Source organism: Cajanus cajan, chromosome 9 (assembly GCF_000230855.2).
Source record: "Cajanus cajan strain Asha chromosome 9, NIPB_CcT2T_4, whole genome shotgun sequence".
NCBI classification, from domain to species: Eukaryota; Viridiplantae; Streptophyta; class Magnoliopsida; order Fabales; family Fabaceae; genus Cajanus; species Cajanus cajan.
The window spans coordinates 54,190,749-54,211,615 of record NC_138525.1 but is presented as its reverse complement, the minus strand read 5'-3'; the positions used below and the strand labels follow the sequence as shown (position 1 = coordinate 54,211,615).

General features: G+C 34.4%; 3 protein-coding genes across 4 annotated transcripts; all 3 read right to left on the bottom strand.

The window, feature by feature from the left end:
- Positions 1–2,192: 2,192 nt before the first annotated feature.
- Positions 2,193–2,720, bottom strand: LOC109809412 (uncharacterized). Its single transcript, XM_020372723.2, has one exon. It carries the CDS (start codon positions 2,718–2,720, stop codon positions 2,193–2,195), a length of 528 nt encoding a protein of 175 aa, XP_020228312.2.
- Positions 2,721–2,777: 57 nt separating this feature from the next.
- On the bottom strand, positions 2,778–3,413 carry LOC145952179 (uncharacterized). Its single transcript, XM_083064402.1, has one exon. The coding sequence runs from the start codon at positions 3,411–3,413 to the stop codon at positions 2,778–2,780; it is 636 nt and encodes a 211-aa protein (XP_082920528.1).
- A 9,257-nt stretch (positions 3,414–12,670) lies between these two features.
- LOC109795242 (O-fucosyltransferase 7) lies at positions 12,671–17,771 on the bottom strand. 2 transcript variants are annotated; one of them, XM_020354686.3, is made up of 12 exons: positions 17,431–17,771; positions 16,948–17,022; positions 16,631–16,730; positions 16,486–16,553; positions 16,145–16,233; positions 15,867–16,047; positions 15,634–15,762; positions 15,384–15,517; positions 15,072–15,285; positions 14,020–14,204; positions 13,823–13,918; positions 12,671–13,276 (listed from the first exon to the last, which is right to left on the bottom strand). In XM_020354686.3, exons 1-12 carry the CDS (start codon positions 17,578–17,580, stop codon positions 13,126–13,128), a joined length of 1,572 nt encoding a protein of 523 aa, XP_020210275.1. In that variant the 5' UTR covers positions 17,581–17,771; the 3' UTR covers positions 12,671–13,125. The 2 variants fall into 2 exon arrangements, with proteins under 2 accessions (XP_020210275.1, XP_082919839.1); XM_083063713.1 differs by lacking the exons at positions 16,948–17,022; positions 17,431–17,771 and adding an exon at positions 16,830–16,856.
- Positions 17,772–20,867: the final 3,096 nt, after the last annotated feature.

Genomic DNA, 20,867 nt, shown 5'->3' with positions numbered 1-20,867 from the left:
GTATGCACAGTATGCCTTATGCGTAGGCTGCGGAGTGCGTGTGAGGTATTGTGGGAATTAGATTTCTGACCCTTTGCTACGAGCATGGCTCGTTTAATTTATAGACAAAGATTTGGGAAATGTAATTGTTTTTGACGTGCCCCGGAAGTGCATAACCGATCTAAACTTCCGCATCGTGGCTTATTCCCGGGCATGTCTTTGGATAACTTTTGGAACTGCTCATTAACTTCCCCAAACCGTTCTGCAGCCTTTGACACTTATCCCATGATTTACTTCAACCGCTCTTAAATCATGTCTCCTTTAAGCTCTTCATTCTGAGAGGTTACGAAGTGTATTCGTGTATGTCCGGATCCTTGAGATTTCGAGTAACCAACAAAAAATATACTTGAGTGTTTCTTGATTTTCCTTGTACTTTGAGAGTTTGCGAGGTTGTGAGCCTTTCTCTTGAGCAGCATCCTTCCCGGTTCGAGAATTTCGAGAGTTTCACGAAACATGTCTTCGCATATCTCTTGATTCTCTTCAAATTTCGTATGCCTTCTTCAGAAACTCCTTTGCCATTTTTCGATCACCTTAGATTTCGAGCACCCCTGTATTTCGAGTATCTCCGAATTCATTTTCTGGTACTAACAAATGCCCATGGAAAACATTTGTTTCGAAGTAACTGAGAAAGAATGTTTTTCAACGCCTCAATTCTCTTTCTCTGATAGGACCCTAGAGCATTGTACTCTTCGCGAGAATTAAATACCCCTGACATCTTTTAATTCCAAATTTCTCCTTTTCGTACCTGCTGCTCCGTCTTCTCGAGATATTATCGAAATTCGTGAATCAGCCTCTCCTCCTGAACATCCTGAGGTATGTTTTATTGACTTTTGATTTCACTTTTCTAGTCGTTCTCGAACCTGTGCATTGTTACAATGCTTTTCATAATAAGCAGTTTCTTCCAATGTTCTCACGGCCACTGTTCCTGTCACTGTGCCAACTGTTGAACCTCCCCCCCGGGTTCTGTGCAAGGTGATGCACCTTCCTTCAACTTCGACACAGGGTGTCCTCTAGACAAGGTGGGTAATTATTTCTTGGACATCATGTCATTCCACCAAAGAATACCTTCGACTTAACAAAATATCCCTTTTTCGTGCAGGCCTAGAGGTAACCTCTGAGGATAAACAAACTCCTCCCTCCGGTCAACCTGCGAGTTCGAATGATGTTGTCCCCTCCGACACTCTACTAGCTTCTATTCCTCCTGATGACATAGACCTCATAAGCTTCTTTGATGACGAAGCTGCTCAAGATGACATTTTCGAGGTGTTGGAGAATTGGGCTAGCGGGACTTCGACTTCGGGGAAGACCCAAGAAACTGTTGCGAGCTTCCAACCTCTATTATCTTCCTTCCTTTCGAAGGCCTATGTGGATCATCTCGGCCAAGCTCTCATGGACTCCCAATTCAAACTGGAGATTGAGCAGATGGTTGATGATCTAAATGCATATCCTGATCTTCCTCCGGAAGTAACCATAGAGTTAAATGAATATGCTCATACTTTTGTTGCAGCCTCCGAATTGCACACGAAGTGGTCCACTTCGAGTCAGGAGATAGCTCAAATTGAGGCTGATTCCTTGCTGTCCTGCAGTGAGAGCTTGATTCGATCAAGTAAACATGTTGCTTTGAAGCTTCAAAGCCAAGAGATTATGTTAAAGCAAAAGGGTTTGCGGGATGAAGGAAAAGGCATATCTCTTCGACTTTCAAAGTCGTTGGATCAAAAGAGAAGATTGGAGGTATTATGTGCTTCGCGGAAGCAAAGTCTCGACCAAGCCTACCTAGCATATGAAACACTCAAATCCAAATTCTGCAAGTGATCGAAAACCTGATGCCTATTTATAATTTAATGTTTATCCGCTTGTACCTTTATTGCTTATCTCTTTGAACATTCTTCTCAGTACATGCTACTTTCATGGAATTTCTTCAAGTATTTTCCGTTGATCACTTTACTTGCATTTCTCGAATTTAACTCTTTGATCAAGTATGCATTGTTCGAGTAGAGTCTTTCGATGATGAACGGTCCTTCCCAATTATAGGTCCATTTACCCCGATCTCGAGATTTTTGGTCCATTGGGAGGATGACTTTTAGGACTAAGTCTCCACTCGAAAATTGTTTGCTCTTAACCTTTTTGTTATAAACTCGAGCTATTTTTTCTTTCTAGTGAATGACATTTTGCATGGCTGCCATTCTTTCGTCATCCAGTCGAATTAGTTCATCATACATTAAATTCCAGTAATCCTCGATTGGCAACTCATTTTGCCTTTGCACTTGAACAGATTGTAAATTGATATCAATAGGCAAAACTGCTTCGTGACCATAAACCAACTTGTATGGCGTAGTTTGAGTGGCATTCCTGGGTGAATTTCTGTAAGCCCACAATACTTGCAGTAATGTTTCATGCCAGTTTTGAGGTTTCCCCGAAATATGTTTTTTTATCAAAGCTATGATCACTTTGTTAGCAGCCTCGACTTGGCCATTAGCTTGTGCATAGTAAGGTGTCAAAGTAATCATTCTGATTCCTCTCGACTGGGCATACTGGACCACTTTTCGACCTGTGAACACCGTTCCTTGATCTGTAGTTATTGTCTGGGGTATTCCGAATCGAAATATAATATGGTCTTCAATAAAATTTATCACCTCTCTCTGATCAACTTCTTTTACAGGAATTGCTTCCACCCATTTCATAAAATAATCGATGGCTACGATTATGTACTTATGGTTTTTTGCTGACGGAGGATGGATCTAGCCAATTACGTCAATTGCCCAACCTCGAAAGGGCCACGGCTTAACAATCGCATGCAACTCGGTTGCTGGTACTCTATGTATTGGGCCATGTTTCTGGCACTCTTCGCAACCTTTTGCGAATTCGATACAATCTTTGAACATACTTGGCCAAAAATATCCTTTTCTAGACAAAGTCCATTTCATTTTCTCTCCCGCTTGATGGGAACCACAAATCCCTTCATGTACCTCTACCATGACTATGTAGCTCTCATGATTTCCGAGGCATTTAAACAAAACTCCATCGAAGCCTCTCTTGTATAATTCATCATTCAATATCACATAATTGAGAGCTCGATATTTAACTTTTCTTTCAGCTTGCGAATTTGGATTTTGCAGATATTCGATTAGCTCTTTCCTCCAGTTCTGAATGGTTGAGGTATCAATGGTGAGGCATTCGTGCTCGTCACTCAACTCATTCCTTATACAAACAAGAGATTCGAGACATTCCCTGCTTATCTTGTACCCGGATGTAATCTGAGCTAGTTCATTCGCAATTTCGTTCTCGTTACGAGAAATATGTTCTAATTGGACCTCATCGAATGAATTTAACAAAGCTGTAGCTCGAGAATTGCATTCGAGTAACTTTTCATTCATGCATTTATATTCTCAAGTTAATTGTTTAATCACGAGTTACGAGTCACCTCGAATGATTATGTTCCTTGCCCCCAAGTCCTTAAGCAATTTTAGCCCAGTAATCAATGCTTCGTATTCAGTTTCATTATTTGAGCATTCGGATTTCGTTCTCAATAAGAATTTGGTGGGAATCTCACCCGGTGAAATAATCAGTAATCCGATTCCTGCTCCTAACTCGTGTTTCGATCCATCGAAAAATAGTTCCCATGATTTCGTGGTTAAATAATTAACCTGTTCAGTTAAATTCGAGTGATCCACGAGAAAGTCCACGATTACTTGTCCTTTTGTGGCTTTGAGGGGAACAAACGTTAACGAATACTCTATCAATGCAAGAGCCCATTTCCCAACTCGAGAGTGCAGGATAGGTTTAGATAACATATATTTAATCACATTATTTCGACAGAACACGAATACATCGTAAGGTTTAATATAATGCTTCAGCTTTGTACAAGCATAATACAAACTCAGACATAACTTCTCCAAAGGAGTGTATCTAATTTCTGCCTCGACTAACATCCTACTGATGTAATAAATGGCTCTCTCGATGCCATTTTCGTCATCTTGCGACAGCATGCCTGCAATAGTCGAATCATTGGCTGAGACATACAATTTTAGCTTTCCTCCTTCAGAGGGTGGCACCATCACTGGAGGGTTGATCAAATAATTCTTGATCTCCTCGAATGCCTTTTGATGATTTTTGTCCCATCAAAATTCTTCCTCCTTTTTCAATCGTAACAAAGGGGAAAACACCTTAGTCTTTCCTGATAAGTTCGAAATGAATCTTCGAAGGAAATTTATCTTACCTAACAAACACTGTAACTCCTTCTTATTCGAAGGAGGCTTAGTTTCCATGATGGCTCGAGTCTTGTTCTTATCTATTTCAATGCCTTTCTGGTGTATGACGAACCCTAGGAAATCCCCCGCTGAAACACCGAAAGCACATTTCAATGGATTCATTTTTAGCCCATGTTTCCTCATTCTTTCGAAAGACAATTTCAGGTGTTGTATGTGATCTACTTTTCGTTTCGATCCAATCACTATGTCATCAATATAAACCTGCATGAATTTTTCGATCAAGTCATGAAAAAATAAGTTCATTGCTCTTTGATATGTTGCACCAGCATTTTTCAAGCCAAAAGGCATTACTACCCATTCGTAAGTTCCCAAGGCACCTGGGCACCTAAAGGCAGTTTTCGACACATCATTGTTAGCAATATAAATCTGGTTGTACCCAGAATAACCATCTAATAAACTCAAAATTTCATTACCTGCGACGACATCAATTATTGTTTCCGCAATAGGCATGGGATATGCATCCTTAGGCGTGGCTGCATTCAAATCTCGAAAATCGATACATACCCTCATTTTTCCATTCTTTTTTATAACAGGCACAATGTTTGATACCCAATCAGTGTACCTCGAAGTACGAATGAATTTGGCCTTCAGTAGCCTCTCGATCTCTTCTTTGATTTTTTCAATCACCTGCGGAGCAAACCTTCGTGGGCTTTGTTTCACTGGTTTCTTCCCCAAAATCATAGGCAACCTATGTTCTACTAAATTTTGATATAAACCAGGCATTTCTTCATAGTCCCAGGCGAAGCAATCTTTATATTCATGCAAGACCTGCACGATTTGTTCTTTAACACTCTTCTCCGCTAGTTTGCTAACATAGGTGATTCTCCTCTTTTCGATTGTACCCAGATTGACTTCCTCGAGAGGATCCTGAGATTCCACTTTAAGCCCATCATTCTCCATTTTCTCGAATCCTAGAGGAGCATCGTCAAAGACACAATCAAGTCTTTCTTTGATTCCTTCTGAATCCCTTTTCTGCTCATCCTCGAGTCTTACTCTGAGAGACTCTTTCTCAGCTGTTCCGATTACCTCTTTTTGGTTTTCTGCTTTTTTTCTCGGCCTGCATAGCCATTATAGTTTTGATCTTCATCGAATGTGTGCCCCCTTGGGCTCTTTCGACTTCACTATCTTCCTCGGTCTCGTTGGCCGTTCTCTCGGCCATGTAGGCCGAAATTCGAGCTAATAATCTCGAAAAATGATCTTGTCTCATCATTCTCGCACTTGAGCCGACTCAATTTCAGCTCTGTGGATAACAAATCCTCTTCGAACATCCCAACAGAAAGTCTTCTTAACACCTTCTTCTGCCTCCATGACATATAGGTCTATGGCATTGAAAGGCTTAATTTTCGCGAATGCAGTAATTTGTTGATCCGCGAAATACATTCCCGTCTCATACTCTTACTGATCTTCATCCAACACTTCTAGATGTTCATCATCATTCCAGAAAAATATTTTCTGGTGCACTGTCGAAGGTACTGCTCCCATTCCGTGGATCCATTCTCTTCCTAACAGTACATTAAAGTTAGCTTTCGAAGGAGTGACAATAAACATGGTGGTCCTTCTCACACTACCAATTTGCACATTTAGCAATATCATCCCTTCTGGTTGAGAAGATTTTCCAGCATAATCAGAAATAAGGATATTGTGAGGTTTCAGATCTGCCAAAGTCTTCCCAAAACATTTCAGCATCGTCTGTGGGAGTATATTTATAGCAGAACCTCCATCCACTAGGACTTTGTTGATTTCAACTCCTTCGATCATAAGAGTCAACAATAAAGGTTTCAGATGGTCCTTCATTTCTGTGGTAGGCGAGTCGAACACTGCTGAATTAAACTTTGGAATGACTCGAGATATTTGATTCACCCATACTATTTTTGATTCATAGTTGGGGTCACCGAAAAAATCTTCACGGTGTATGTCTTCCTGTTCATTCACAGATTCCATTGCTTCAACGTATTCGGAAGGTAGGATCGATACCACTCCACAAATATCTTCGAGGGAATCCTCGAAACCACTTTCAAAACAATCCATAATCAAATCTTCCTCATCCTCTGCGAATTTCTTAGATGCCTCACTTTCGTAAGGTACAAGAATCGAAAATTGATTACCTTTGCGTCCCTCAAAAGTTGCCTTTCTCATTCTTTGTTGCCTTCTCCACTGAGTCTTGGTGAGGTCATTAAAAGGACATTTAATTCCTCTTCCAGAACCCCCTTGCATGTTTGACACAAATCTGGGTCCTCCAGAAAATGGGTTTTTCGAGTAGTTCACAATTTGCTTTCCTCGACCCATTCCAACATTGGGCCTTTGCGGAGAAGTCCACTTCCCAATGGGAACATGCGCATTTGGCAGGTATGCATTACCAACTCGGGAGGAGTTGTACACCTCCATCTTTCCGATGGGAGCCATAGGAGCATTGCCTTGTGGCATATGAACTTGACGCATCACTATGCCAGTATTCACTTTCGACTTTCCTCGAGCCTTCTCAGCTTTATAATTTTTCATAATTTCAGATTCCTCGAAAGCCTTAGCCACTGATCTATCGAACACAGCGCTACATCTCGGGCAAAGCATAACTTCCCGATCATCATCTTTCTTCCTCGAAAGGAAATCGAACAAACTATCCCCCTCTTTCGGATAAATGGGCTCCTGTTCTTTCGCGAACTCCTCTAAGAGCTCTTCCAGCTTTTCATCCGTAATAGGTTCGACAACTTCCTCTTCGTTCACAACCAGGTCAACCATATCAATTTCAAGCACATTGATTCCCATGGGTTCCACATATCCTGCTTGTGCAGCGAATGGATCAGTATCAACTTTCATTTCTTTCTCCTCGAAAGCCAAGCGACCATCAGTAATCGCCTTCTCGATCATGTCCCTGAAACGTACACAATTGTTAGTCCAATGACCATACATGTTGTGATACTTACAAAAATTTTTCCCTTTTCTTTGTTCAAAAGGAGAAATTTTGTGATTTTTCGGAAGTATAATTTGTTTATCTTTCAGTAAAATATCGAATATTCTATCAGCTTTCGTTATATCGAAACTATATTTTCTATTCGATCCGACCTCTATATTATTTTTCCCAGGTTTTAATAATTGGCATTGATATGTTGGCCCGGGTTGCAATTTGCTAAGTTCACTTCCATTTCTTCATTTAGACATTTGAAATTATCATCATTAAAGTCCATATTGTCTAAATATGCCACTTTTTCTTTTTGAACGAACTTGTCAAATTTTTTCAACCTTTCTTTCTCTGCTCGAATTTGTTCAATTTGTCTCACTTTCTCTACTAGTTGAGCCATATCTCTCAATTGTTCATTCACAAGTTTCTTGCGAATCGAAAAATCCAACCCAGTGGCTGCAATTTTTACCAACTCATGCTCTGGAATATTCGTGTAACATCGAGACTTTAGTTGCCTAAATCTATTCAAATATTCGTCCAATGTCTCATGATGTTGCCTCTTTATATTCATCAAATCAACTATGCTCACCTTGGTTTCCTCTCGAAAAAAGTTTTCATGGAAACTCCTTTCTAATTGTACGTGCCCAAGTAATAATCGAATTAGGTGGCAAAGTCGTAAACCACGTAAAAGCATGTTTGGTTAGTGAACTTGGAAAATATTTCATTTCCAGATATTTATTACCCACTAGGTCTCTGCACTCAACTAGATATCTCGCTATGTGCTCTACGGTGGATTCACTTAACTTTCCTGCGAATTTCGAGAATTTCGGGACTTTCATCCCCCTAGGTAGCTCGGATTGGGTAATATAGTCAGGAAAGACAGATACAAAGTATGGGTGCTGATTTCGCCCTGTTTCAAATTCATGCCTATTCAGTACCCTCTCGACTATATGATCCAAATTTTCCTCGACATTTCTCAGAGGTCCCCCTTGATTGAGATTGATACGATTTCTAATCTCTCGAATATTCGTCTCATTGACGGTTGGATTTTCGAGGCCGTTCAGATTCACACTCGTATCTCTCGAGAGCCGATTATCATTAATTTTATCACCTATTTTGCTCATCAGCTCGTATAGGGGTGTGAGTATGTTGTGCATTTGTGTAGACAACAAATTCACCATATCGTGGTTACTATGATCCATTTGTTGTCGAAGGGCTATCATGGCTTCATTGCTTATACATGTGGGTATATAATTACTTTGTCGAACCAACGACCCTTCATGCTAGTGAGGATCGTGCATGATAAAGCCCATCCCATTTGGGGCTGCATTATACCCATATGATAATATTTGCATTTGAGGATTGTGCCCAGAATATGGTATTGGCATTTCTACGCTCATGGGTTGGGTACTTCTCCAATTCGGAGGCATCCCCCATGGGTATTCGCGGGTAGCGTTCACCATTTCTTGTGACGCATTCAAAAATCCCGCGTAGTTCGGAATATTTACAGGAGGTGGAGACATTGCCCCCCTAGTCTCATTTGGCACATTTTCTTGATTTGTATTCCGATTTTCTCCATTACCCTGTTCTTCATTAAGCGCATCTCTTCTGCTGGATGTAGACATAGTTCTCCCACTTCTAAGTCTTATAAAAATTAAACACACACAAAACTAGTTCACTTAGTTCGATTAAGCTCACCAAACAAGTCCCACCGGGCGTGCCAATTTGTTTATGGAGGATTTCGTTCGTAGATTCTTTTTATTCGAACTAGCACGAGTTCACGTTTCAATTTATGCGTGTTCGTGACAGGACATAATCGAAGACTTTTAGTGAAAGAATAAATCGTATAAACAGAAAATAGAGTTAAATTAGGGTGTTGTTTCAGCAGGTTAGAAGATCTATGCTCATTGTTCGAGCACTTTAGAAGATCTATGCAGGTTTTAGCACTTCAGAAGATCTATGCTCATGTTTTCGAGTACGTCAGAAGATCTATGCTATTTTTAGCACGTCAGAAGATCTATGCTTATTTCAGCACATCAGAAGATCTATGCTAATTGTACAATCAAATTCATGCATATAAGAATTAACGTGAATCGAATAGATGACATGTATATTGATTGCAGAAATCATATCCTTCATTAAATGGTAACAAAATTACAATTCGTAAGGATAACAAAACATGTTCAGAATGACTGCACTACACTAGGTTAGATTATGCTATGCTACGCTACTCCTAAAAAGGAAAAAGAAAAGTGGTCGAGAAATCGTACCCAAAGTTGTCTCGTATGCACAGTATGCCTTATATGCGCAGGCTGCGAAGTGCGTGTGAGGTATTGTGGGAATTAGATTTCTGACCCCCTTTGCTACGAGCATGGCTCGTTTAATTTATAGACAAAGATTTGGGAAAGGTAACTATTTCTGACGTGCCTCGGAAGTGCATAACCGTTCTAAACTTCCGCATCGTGGCTTATTCCCGGGCATGTCTTTGGATAACTCTTGGAACTGCTCATTAACTTCCCCAAACCGTTCTGCATCCTTTGACACTTATCCCATGATTTACTTCAACCGCTCTTAAATCATGTCTCCTTTAAGCTCTTCATTCTGAGAGGTTACGAAGTGTATTCGTGTATGTCCGGATCCTTGGGATTTCGAGTAACCAACGAAAAATATACTTGAGTGTTTCCTGATTTTCCTTGTACTTTGAGAGGTTGCGAGGTTGTGAGCCTTTCTCCTGAGCAGCATCCTTCCCGGTTCGAGAATTTCGAGAGTTTCACGAAACATGTCTTCGCATATCTCTTGATTCTCTTCGGGCTTCGTATGCCTTTTTCAGAAACTTCTTTGCTATTTTTCGATCACCTAAGATTTCGAGCACCCATGTATTTCGAGTATCTCCGAATTCATTTTCTGGTACTAACACCACCCAAGCGGTCGTGCTCGGCGTGATCGTTCTGATCGGCCAAGCCTTGTAATCGGTCAGGTCGGTTACCTCCCAGTATATGTACATTTTCTCCCTTACAAAATGTGAATGTCGTTTGGGTTTTAAAAGAATGTTCTCGAAATCAATCTTCGAATCTAATATGCGACTGCAACATCAAACAAAATTTTCTCCAGGTTACGAATTTCACGGTGACTTTGCAGTAATTTTAAAATCTTTGCTCATTATTTATATACTTGGTCATGATTCGTGAATTTATTGTTAGAGGATGAGCCTTTAAAGTGTCTTGGCTCAATTATGATTTTATTCAACAACAAAAAAAAGAAAATCTTGATCTTTCTATATGAACACTCACTGTTAATTTTTTCTAAGTAATAAAATATTTTTATCAAATAGTTTAGTTTTAGAATTTAATTTTCATTTTTTATTCCTTTAAAATGTATTTGAAGTTTTTTCTTTTAATTTTATATAAATATTTCAATGTTATAAGTTTCTTACTTAATATTTTTTATCTTGATATAAACTACAAGTATCTTATAAATATAAACCTTATATATTAAGTGATTACGTGTTTCACGGATCTTACTTGGTACTCTTAAAACAAGAGTTTAAAAAGAAAATTTGTGTTATTTATAAAATGAACAAACAAATAACTATTTAATAATAAAATATTTTATAAGAGACTTATTTAAAAAATATAAATTATAAATTTGCTAGATAACTAAAAACTTAATTTCGATCATAATTTTTTTTTTGTTGAATGGATTTCGTTCACACATGAACGGGAAAGGGCGAGCCATTTAATTACTTAAAATTCATTTTAATTGTAAAAATCCCTTTTTATTTATATTTAAGAAGAAAAAAAATAAGAATTGGTCCCCTAGATTCTTTAGACCAGGGCAGTTTTCAAGACTAAAAATTAAAAACGCGCATAGAAATATTTATAGATTAGCTATGAATGTGAAGAAGAAGACCTTAAATCCAACTACGCGACAGCTTGTAAACCGTTGGTTCATATAATTTAGTCCTCACAAATCGCAATTTTCCTTCTTTGCATGCCTTCTAAATTCTAATGTTCAAAGTTGTTGAGTTGGCACCATAAAGATCCAAAATCAATGAGAAATCGGAAATAATTACGAGAAAGTAGGGAGAAAACCCGGATGGCCTAGGATTGTTGAATTAGAGTAATTAAAAATATATATATATTATATAATAACTTATATAATGTTATTTTTGTGTTTATCTCTATCTATCATTCATAATATCTCTTTTCATCATAAATAAAATGATAAAAGGGAATAAATACAAAATTAATGTTATACAATTTTTTGTTGTATGTGTAACATTACACATTTGGATAGTTAAACTAGTATATCTAGAATTAAAATTCTATTATCTCACACTCCCTCTAAATCATAATTTTTATCTTTTTAAAGTTTTTGCATATCTCTTAATAAATATGTGAATATTAGTATATTGAGTCTAAAAATTTATTAAAAAATATTAAATTTAAAATACTCTCATTTAATATTTTAAAATATGTAGAGTAAGAATAGTTATGGAGTAAGAATATTAATTATGAAGAAAAGGTACATGTAAAAAAAGTAACTATCACTTGAAATGTGTAAAACATCAAAAATTTGAAACAGAAAAGTCTAAATCATCAAAAAAATTATGGTTCCAAAGGAATAATATTAATTTGAATTGTTATTTTAATAAATTATTAAATTTAATTATATATTTTACAAAAAATGTATCAATTGAGTAAATGGTAACTTGATAAAATAAAAATATTTTAATTAAATATATTTTAAAAATCCTTTTATAAATATTTTAAATTAATGTTAAGTTAAATAAACTAAATTAAATATTTTAGTATAAAAAGAATGACATCTTAATACTCACATCTCTTAACAAAGAAAAATATATTTTATTTTGCATGCTAACATATGAAAGGACAGCAGTAAATTATTGATCTCTAAAAAAAGTGTAAATCATCTTAGTGAAGTTAATTTAATGAATTAAATTATATATTTTAATATAAAAGGAGAGATAGTGTAATACATTTCTCACTCTTATATTTTTCTTCATTACAGTTGTTTTGTTTTTAAAATAATCAATTAACCAATATTAAGTTTAAATTAGTAATATAGTATATTATTTGAATACAAACTTAAAATCACTTCCAAAAATTTCTTCATTAAAAAATACTCTATTTTTAGTATAAAAAAAACTTTTAAAAATACTCTAGCAAGATTCCTTGTACATACAAGTATACAACTATAATTGCAAAAATACCATGTTAGAATTGAAACTGGAAAAAAAAAAAAATCGAAACCATTTTCTTTTCTAATTTACCCTGCAGGCTGTTATGACTCCTGAGGAAGTCTGCTCTTCAACAAATTTAAGTTTCTGTTTGCAAAAGATAGATAAAAATATAAAATTATCTGCATTCTTCCAAACGACAGATAAAGTTCTGCCGCATTTTCCCCGCTCTCCCCAATAAATAAATAAATAAAAGTACGCCAGAAGTAAAAATAAAATAATGCTAGATTTTGTTGTCTTACAAAAATGTGGAACTATGTAAGATTTCTCAAGAAGAAATACAATAACGGGTGATTGAGATCCCTGGCCGTATCTGAAATCTCTACCTGTCTTCATAATTAAGTCATCTTCAAATAACAAACCAATCCAGTCATCTCAAATCTCCATCCTACCCTAGACCCAAGAACTACTCATCCCAATCTATAATTTTTTTATATCAAAACCCAAATATGGTTTTGTTTTTTTTTCCTTTCTTTTTCATTTCCATTATTTTTACCCCCCAAATTAAAGGGTACGTGTAACAGGGATACCGGTATGTACACTCTGCCACCACAGTACCACACCTTCCCGCTGCACTCATCAGATCTTTTGCTCAAACTTTGCTAAATGATTTACACGTGCGCCACCATTTCCAAGGAGAAAGTTCAGCAATATCTGATCTATCAAACAGTACGAGAAATGTTTAGAGGTGGTGGTTCTGTCTGGCATAAACAATCAGGCAAGGGATTAGCATAAAAGGTCTCTTCTGAGCGAAACCTTTCCATGCCCTTTGTTCCAGAAATTGGCCCCTTTCTCTTCCTGGGAGAGCCAAGTCTGTGCAACACATGTAACAAATGAAAAATCAAATAGAGGTTCACCCTGTGATCAGTATATATATTATAAAAACAAGAAATGTAGAAACAGATTCTTTAATAGGTTAAACGAGGAACAAAATCCACATGTCATGTACTTGAATGACCATTTCCCAGAAGAAAAAATATATATCATTCCTGCTAACCTGCCGTCAGTGATTGGCTACTACTCGATCAATGAAGCTTGATATCAAGTTTCTTAAAATAGACATAGCCTAGGTTGTGAGGATAGTTGGGTCATGTTCCATACAAAGCAAATCAAATGACCTGTTTTTACTAATGGTCTATGGAGAGGACATGTGCCAAGAATTACTAATAATCATGGCAAGTAGATTTATCATTTATGATTATGATATAATACAATCGTGTAAAAAGGGGAGATGTAGAACAACTGAACAATAATTACAAAATGTGAAAGAATCATAAACACAAATATATACTTATATACATATTTTGACATCCATAAAATTAATTAAAACCTACACTAAAGGCTTTTCCAATCACATACCGTCTTCTGTGGAGATCAATAATCCTATTTGATAGTTTCTTCCCCTCAGTCATTATTCCCTGATCTAGTTTATCGAACAGACGAACAAGGGCTTTCCTAATTAAAATGAGAGGACAGACAGAACAGATTTGTAAAAGATAAATACATAGATAAATAAATAGAAGTTGACTGCAACTTGAAGAAAATGACAGCCTTACTTGTCTGGAGATATTGTTCTTCCACGTCCAAGAAAACGTCGATGACCCTCAACAGCCTTTGCCATGTTTCCAGAATAAGAAGGTATAAATACATCACTTTCAATAGATACAATATAGTCAAGAGCAGCCATTTGGGATGCATGGTTAGAAAAGGGTTCAAGCTCTTCTATGGATGCCAATTTTTCCTGAAAATAATCACAGGTAGGTTAGGTTACTCAACACGATACTGATGCTTCTCGGCAAGCTTCTATTGCCCAGAAAAGCAGGATTCAGCTTTTTTATTAGGTTAGTTGATCATAACAGTAAACATTATCTTCCTCTTTAATTGACTGTTATTGCATGAGTGAGTAAAAGAAGCTATTAGAAACCAAGAAGAGAAAAGTAAAGTTTTTTAATCACAAACAATGGAGCAATTATTTTTCAGTAGTTTTTGTAATAACAGAAAAGTTATGATAATCAGTCCTTTATAATCCAGCTCAACCCTGGTGCTTTTTAGCACTGTATTATGGCCGTAGACTACTCTAGAAATTGTTTACTCATAACGAATTAACATCAGACAATTTAAACTTGTTGCCAAAAGGTCAGTGCCTACTTTTGATAGAATATTTCCCCCATAAAATAGAAACCTCTGATTGAAATCATGATGGCATCTATGTAATTTAATATAAGCATGAGCTTAATCAAACACTATATGTTACTAACCATATAGTGTCCTACTTATGATGTAAAGCTTCCAAGTCCCCAGGCATTTAAACAACGTGGGAAGGGATGATCTTCTTATTTTAGGTTTCCTAGTCCATACATCTTATCATTTTGACACTGGTTTCTTTTCAACTAAATAAAGGTAAGGGATGAGAACATGACATTATATAACCTTCCCTGAAAAACCTTAATTTATTAGTTAATATATCATCAACTTAAGTTACAAGCTGATCTTGATCAGAAACAGAAAATACTAATTTTGATCAGACTTCATTACTAAAAATGATTGAAAAAGAGGAGCCTATATCAAACGTCAACATTATAGTGAAACATAGTATTGCATTTCCTACCTTGCTCATTAACAATGGATAGCGGGAACGCAGTTCAACCATATGAGACTCACCCCCATATATCTCTCCAGCAGCAATGTATATTGGAGTTGTTGATGGGTATCCAAGGGCAGTGAGAAAAATCCCAACTTCCTTTGGAGTTAAGGGGCAAAGCCCTTTGGACCTCTGTTCTATTGGATCAATGTCTTTTATTTTCCAATATGAAATGTTCTCTCTACATGTTTTGCACACAATAATTTTCAAATATCATATTCAAAAAAGACATTAGACATGACATTCAATAAATCATTTTGAAGTATCACAGTTTCATACCTGATCATCCGTAGCTCTTCAGCTTCAACAGGAGATAAATCATGTGTGCACCCACTAAATGCAAGCATATCCTTCTCGTAACGCAAATGCAATGCAATATAAGGACCAAATGACCTCATCCTCTCCACCAACAACTACAAGAACCCACAAAATATAAAAGAATGATAAATAAAAAACAATCCTAGAGTTCTGGCTCAAGTAGGAGATTAAAAACAAAGAAACCATTAAGAGTTAAGATCCCTTTATATACTTTTCCCATTTGTTCAATGTGAGGAGAGAAGCGAAGAGCTTCATAACAAGCTCGGCAGCGAAGCTTCTGAATGTCTGGAGGTAGATTGTTGTTTGCTAATCGTGAATCAGATTTAGAAGCTCGAATAACCTTAAGATGTTATAAATAATTAGATGATTTCACAATGTTACAAAATAAGGCAAATAAAAAGAAACTTAGAACTGCATAAAACAATAGACTTCCAACATACATACTTGGTAATTTTCCCACAAGCTAGCAATCTCATTCTCATAGTAATCCATGCCAGACCAGCTTATGAATTGCTTGACCACTCTGGTTACATTAACCAGATCTTGGGGAAGCTTCTTAATGATTTTTACATCATTAGCTAGAGAATACATAAAATGCTCTTCATCAAAAATATCAGAGAAATTGCTGAAAAGAAAATTATAAAATTCAATTTAGTGAAATCCAATACAGAGAGAGAAGGCATAAAATTAAAATAATAGTAAAAAGCAGAATTGAAAAATACCTAGTATCTTGCCAGAATGATCTTTTATCAAGTTCTGGAATAACAAGAGTGGCATTTATGATACGAGCTACTGCTACCATATCACATATCTGCGGTAAAGGGAACAAATCTTCAGCTACTAACAACAATGCAATGGGACATCTTAAATTGACAAATTCAATATTCCATGGTCCTATTTCGAATATATTTCCATCCATCAGCATAACAATCAATAAAGCAAGAAAAATTTTCAACATAAAATAGCATTCAATTAATACTAATAATATTTTCAACATATAATAGCATTACCTTAATACTAATAATATAAATATAATTTAATGTAAGAGAGAGAGAGGTCTGACCCCAGAACGCATTTGGTTGAGTCCACCATTTGTATGAACTAAAAGATATCCTCGCGACTTGGCAGGAGCTGAACAAACATTTATCACTTTTAAGTACCACAATAATTCGTTCTTGCAACCAACTAGGAAAGTTCAAGTTCCTTACTGGTGTAATTAGGTGTAGGATTTGTACAGGGCAGAAACCCACGATTTGATGGAGGCTTCCACAGCTTCTGATAATCTAAAGACCCTCTTGAACCATTTAACTGTCAAATCAAAAGGAGCGAAAACATAAATGGCACATAACTGCTTCGCAAAATTCAAAATTTTAAACATATATCTTCTTATATACATAACACACTAACCTCTCTAGACATGTGAAGAAACCAAATCAAACAAGTTTTTACGTCACAAAATTACACATTATATGATATTCATAAACATTAGATATGAGCTCAACAGTGTTGGCGTGAAGCACAAAACCTTGGGAGTAGGAAGTGGAGCCTTGGATAAATGAGGTGGAGCGAGCTCTCGCGTCCAGCTTTGCAGATCCTGAGGCTGTCAAAATTTGAAAATCAAATGAAAAATTTAAATCACTAAGGTTAGTAACACATCAATTGATATTACCAAATACAGAATTCCCAAAATATACTCCGATACACACACAGAGACACAAAAAATAAAAATAAAAAACATAAACCAAAGTGCTGCTTTTAGATTAGTTACTCTAAATGGATGTCTTCAAGTCCACAAAGTACTGAAAATAACAGTGACAACAGAAAAACCCTAAAATAAACCCAAATTGTACCCGTAAATTAATAATACTTTGCTGGTTATAATAATAATAACAACAACAACAAGTGTTGGAAAGGATCAAGGAAGAAAAAATCAAAGAACTACCAATGTGACCCTAAAGTTATTTATTGAAAAATTTGATGAGGGAAATGAATAAGAAAAGAAACAAACCGTGGAGATCTTGTCGTTGAACCTGTGATCCTTAGAGGAAGGGACAATGTGTACGCGCGCAGAGAAGAGAGCGATAAACGCTATGAAGCATATGGCTGCAATGAGGAACTTTCTGAGCAGCGCCAACGGAATCCACTTGCGTCTCTGCATTCCACACCCTCTCTCTCACACTGATTTCACCCAAAGTTGAATACAGTGAATTAGGGAAAGAAAAGAGGAAAACATGAAATTGTGTTGTTTTGTGCAGAGCACGACTGTCTTGTTTCGTTTTCTGAATGTTGTTGTACAGTCTGCCGTTGTCGGTCCTTTTTTTCCTTCGGATTGAGACGGAGCACTCTCACTTAGTATTAAAGACAGAATTTAGTGACACTCTTTTTTGGGGTCTGCTAGATTTTTTTTTGGTAACTAATATAATTAAAATTATATTCAAATTCAATTTTAATTAATCACATGAAATTTGGATTTAATTCAAAATTAATATTCTTGATGTCTGAATATACTATACCAGAATTTTGTTGTTATTATTTATTTTATTTTTTTTCTGATCACGGAATGATACGTTGTTACATTATAACAGTATCTGTTTGTAGATTTATAGTAATTAATTAGTTAAAATCTTCCTCAGATTAATTATCAAAGCGACATGCGTGATTATGTTTATCCCCTAAAGAATTTAGACATTAACTGCCATTCCTTGGCTTAATTGTGGTCCCAATAATCCATGCTGTACAATTTTTTTTTTTAATTGTTCAAATTTATTTGCTTAATTTTTTTTATATTAAGCATGTTTGATTCATGTATTAATTAGTCACATTTACTTCACTCTTAAATGACATAAATGACCGTTGTTATTTGTTATAAATGATACTGTTGTTATTTGTTATAAATGATAGTTAATACTTAATAGTTTTAGTTTCTTGATAATATGTTTAAGGTTTGAATCTTAAATTTGAGTATGGAGTAGATTATGTCAAGAGGAAAATATTTATTTTGTTTGTGTTGATTATCCCATCAAAAATTAGTTACTATTTCGGTGAATATTTTGTACTAATATCATAATTATAATATTTTAAATTTTTAATACAATATTTAATTACATTATTAGATAAATAAATAAACATCAATAATAATTAATTATTATGAAGTATTAATATTGTTTTATAAATATATCAATATATAAAAACATATATATAACTATTAAAATAGAAACTCTAAATATAGTAGTAATTATAATAATAATATAATTTTGTAGAAAAATTTCTGCTACAAGATTGTTTCAGTAGAATAAGATAATGTTTATCCAAAATATTTAATGTAGAATAACTAGCTCATGTAAATATAAAATAACTAAAATATATATCATTAGAATTCAACTAATGATAATCATTACAAAATTGTCCATAAACAGGCATGGGTGGGGACCATTAGATTATGTGAAAGAATGAATGAATAAGAGAACATAAGAGAGAGTGAAAGAGAATTAAGAAGAAAAAAAAGAGAAAGAAAGAACAAAAGGAAGAAAAAATGGGAAAAAATTTATTTTACTCGGTTTCACTTTTCTATTAAGGTATAGAGAAGAAGACTTTTATCTCTTTAAAATTTTATATTATTTTAGTTGTCTACTTTAAGTCATTCTTATCTATATTTATTTGTTGAGGTATCATAATTTCATCTTACTTATTCAATGTATGTTAATTTTAACTTTAATTAATTAATGAGGTGTCTATAATTCATTTTATTTAATTATTTTCTATTAATCTTAACTATCATTGTTTTAGTTTAAATATATTTCTAACTTTATTATCTAGTTACTATTATTTAATTGATTATATATATATATATATATATATATATATATATATCTTTAAAGAGGGGTTATAATAACACCGGTGTAACTTTTACTAAGTATTACACTGCTTAATAACTTTATATTAAATGCGAATTTTGTAAATCCAACCGTTAGATTGAAAGTTCATATCTCTTAGATCATATATACAAAATTTTATATTAATCCAAGATGATTTGATACTTCATTTTTATAAAAAAAAATTGAAATAATATATTCATTTCAAAATATACTAAAATATGAACATTTTGATCACCTTCAAATTGTTGTTCAATTTTAACAAAATTTGATATACACATATAAAATGATATGAACTTTCAATCTAACGGTTGGATTTACAAAATTCACATTTAATATAAAGTTATTGAGTGGTGTAACACTTGCTAAAAGTTACACCAGTGTAATTATAACCCCCCTCATTTTTAAATAGTAGTAAATGTAAATTTTAATTCCTTATAATAAATTATCAATAGGTTTGAATTAATTTATAGTTGGAAGTTTAATTTTGGGGATTTAAATGAATAAATATTTAAGATGAAATATCATTGTATTATTTGGTACCGTGATTAAGCTCATTTATCCAGATTAACCACTACAAAAACAATTCAAATCCCTCCATAGAGTAAAAATTCTAAATTAGTGATTTATAGTGATATCCAAATATTTGTATATATTCTTAATTAATTAATTTTATTTGATAAATGTTCTCACTACATTATTTTGTGTTTCTTGTTTATTTGTTCTTAATATATGTACGTATCTTTTAAAATCTTAAAGAAATGGATCTACCAATTATACCTGAACCTTTCACTACAGTTACTTTGATTGTATTTCCTGGTATCAATTGGACGATAGATGCTATTGGAAATTTAGTGATGTTCCAGAGCATTGAGTTATCTTCCTTCGTATTTGTACCAAATCAACAAGTTTCGATATATATATATATATATATATATATATATATATATATATATATATATATATATATATATATATATATATATATAGGGAGCATATCAAGTGAGAGGGAATTTCTTATGAGAGATGAAAGGGTTAAAATATAACCCTTAGATTAATTTCCTCTCACTTGATTGAACGCCAAATTTTCTCTCACTTGATTAATCTAAAGGTTATATTTTAATCCTCTAATCTCTCATAATAAATTCTCTCTCACTTGATATGCTCCCTATATATATATATATATATATATATATATATATATATATATATATTAATGGTCCTATGGTAGTTACATATTATCTATCCCTACTAACCATGTCAATCATATAGTAACTCTATATCAATCTGGGATGTAAATCTGTTAGTATAAGTAAAAAGAAAATTTTGTATTAAAATAAGAATTTTTCCTCATCTAGATGTCAATATTAGTTATATATAATTTTGATGTACAAAAAAATCACTTTTTGTATGAATATATCTAACTTTAGTGTGATTACTTTACCTGGTATGGTTTCAAAATTTAAATTATAAATGATAAGAATTTTATAATAATATTTGTATAGCAACTTCAAATTATGTAATAGGTATACAAATATTGCTCGATGAATAACTTGTTATATATTAACTTGAT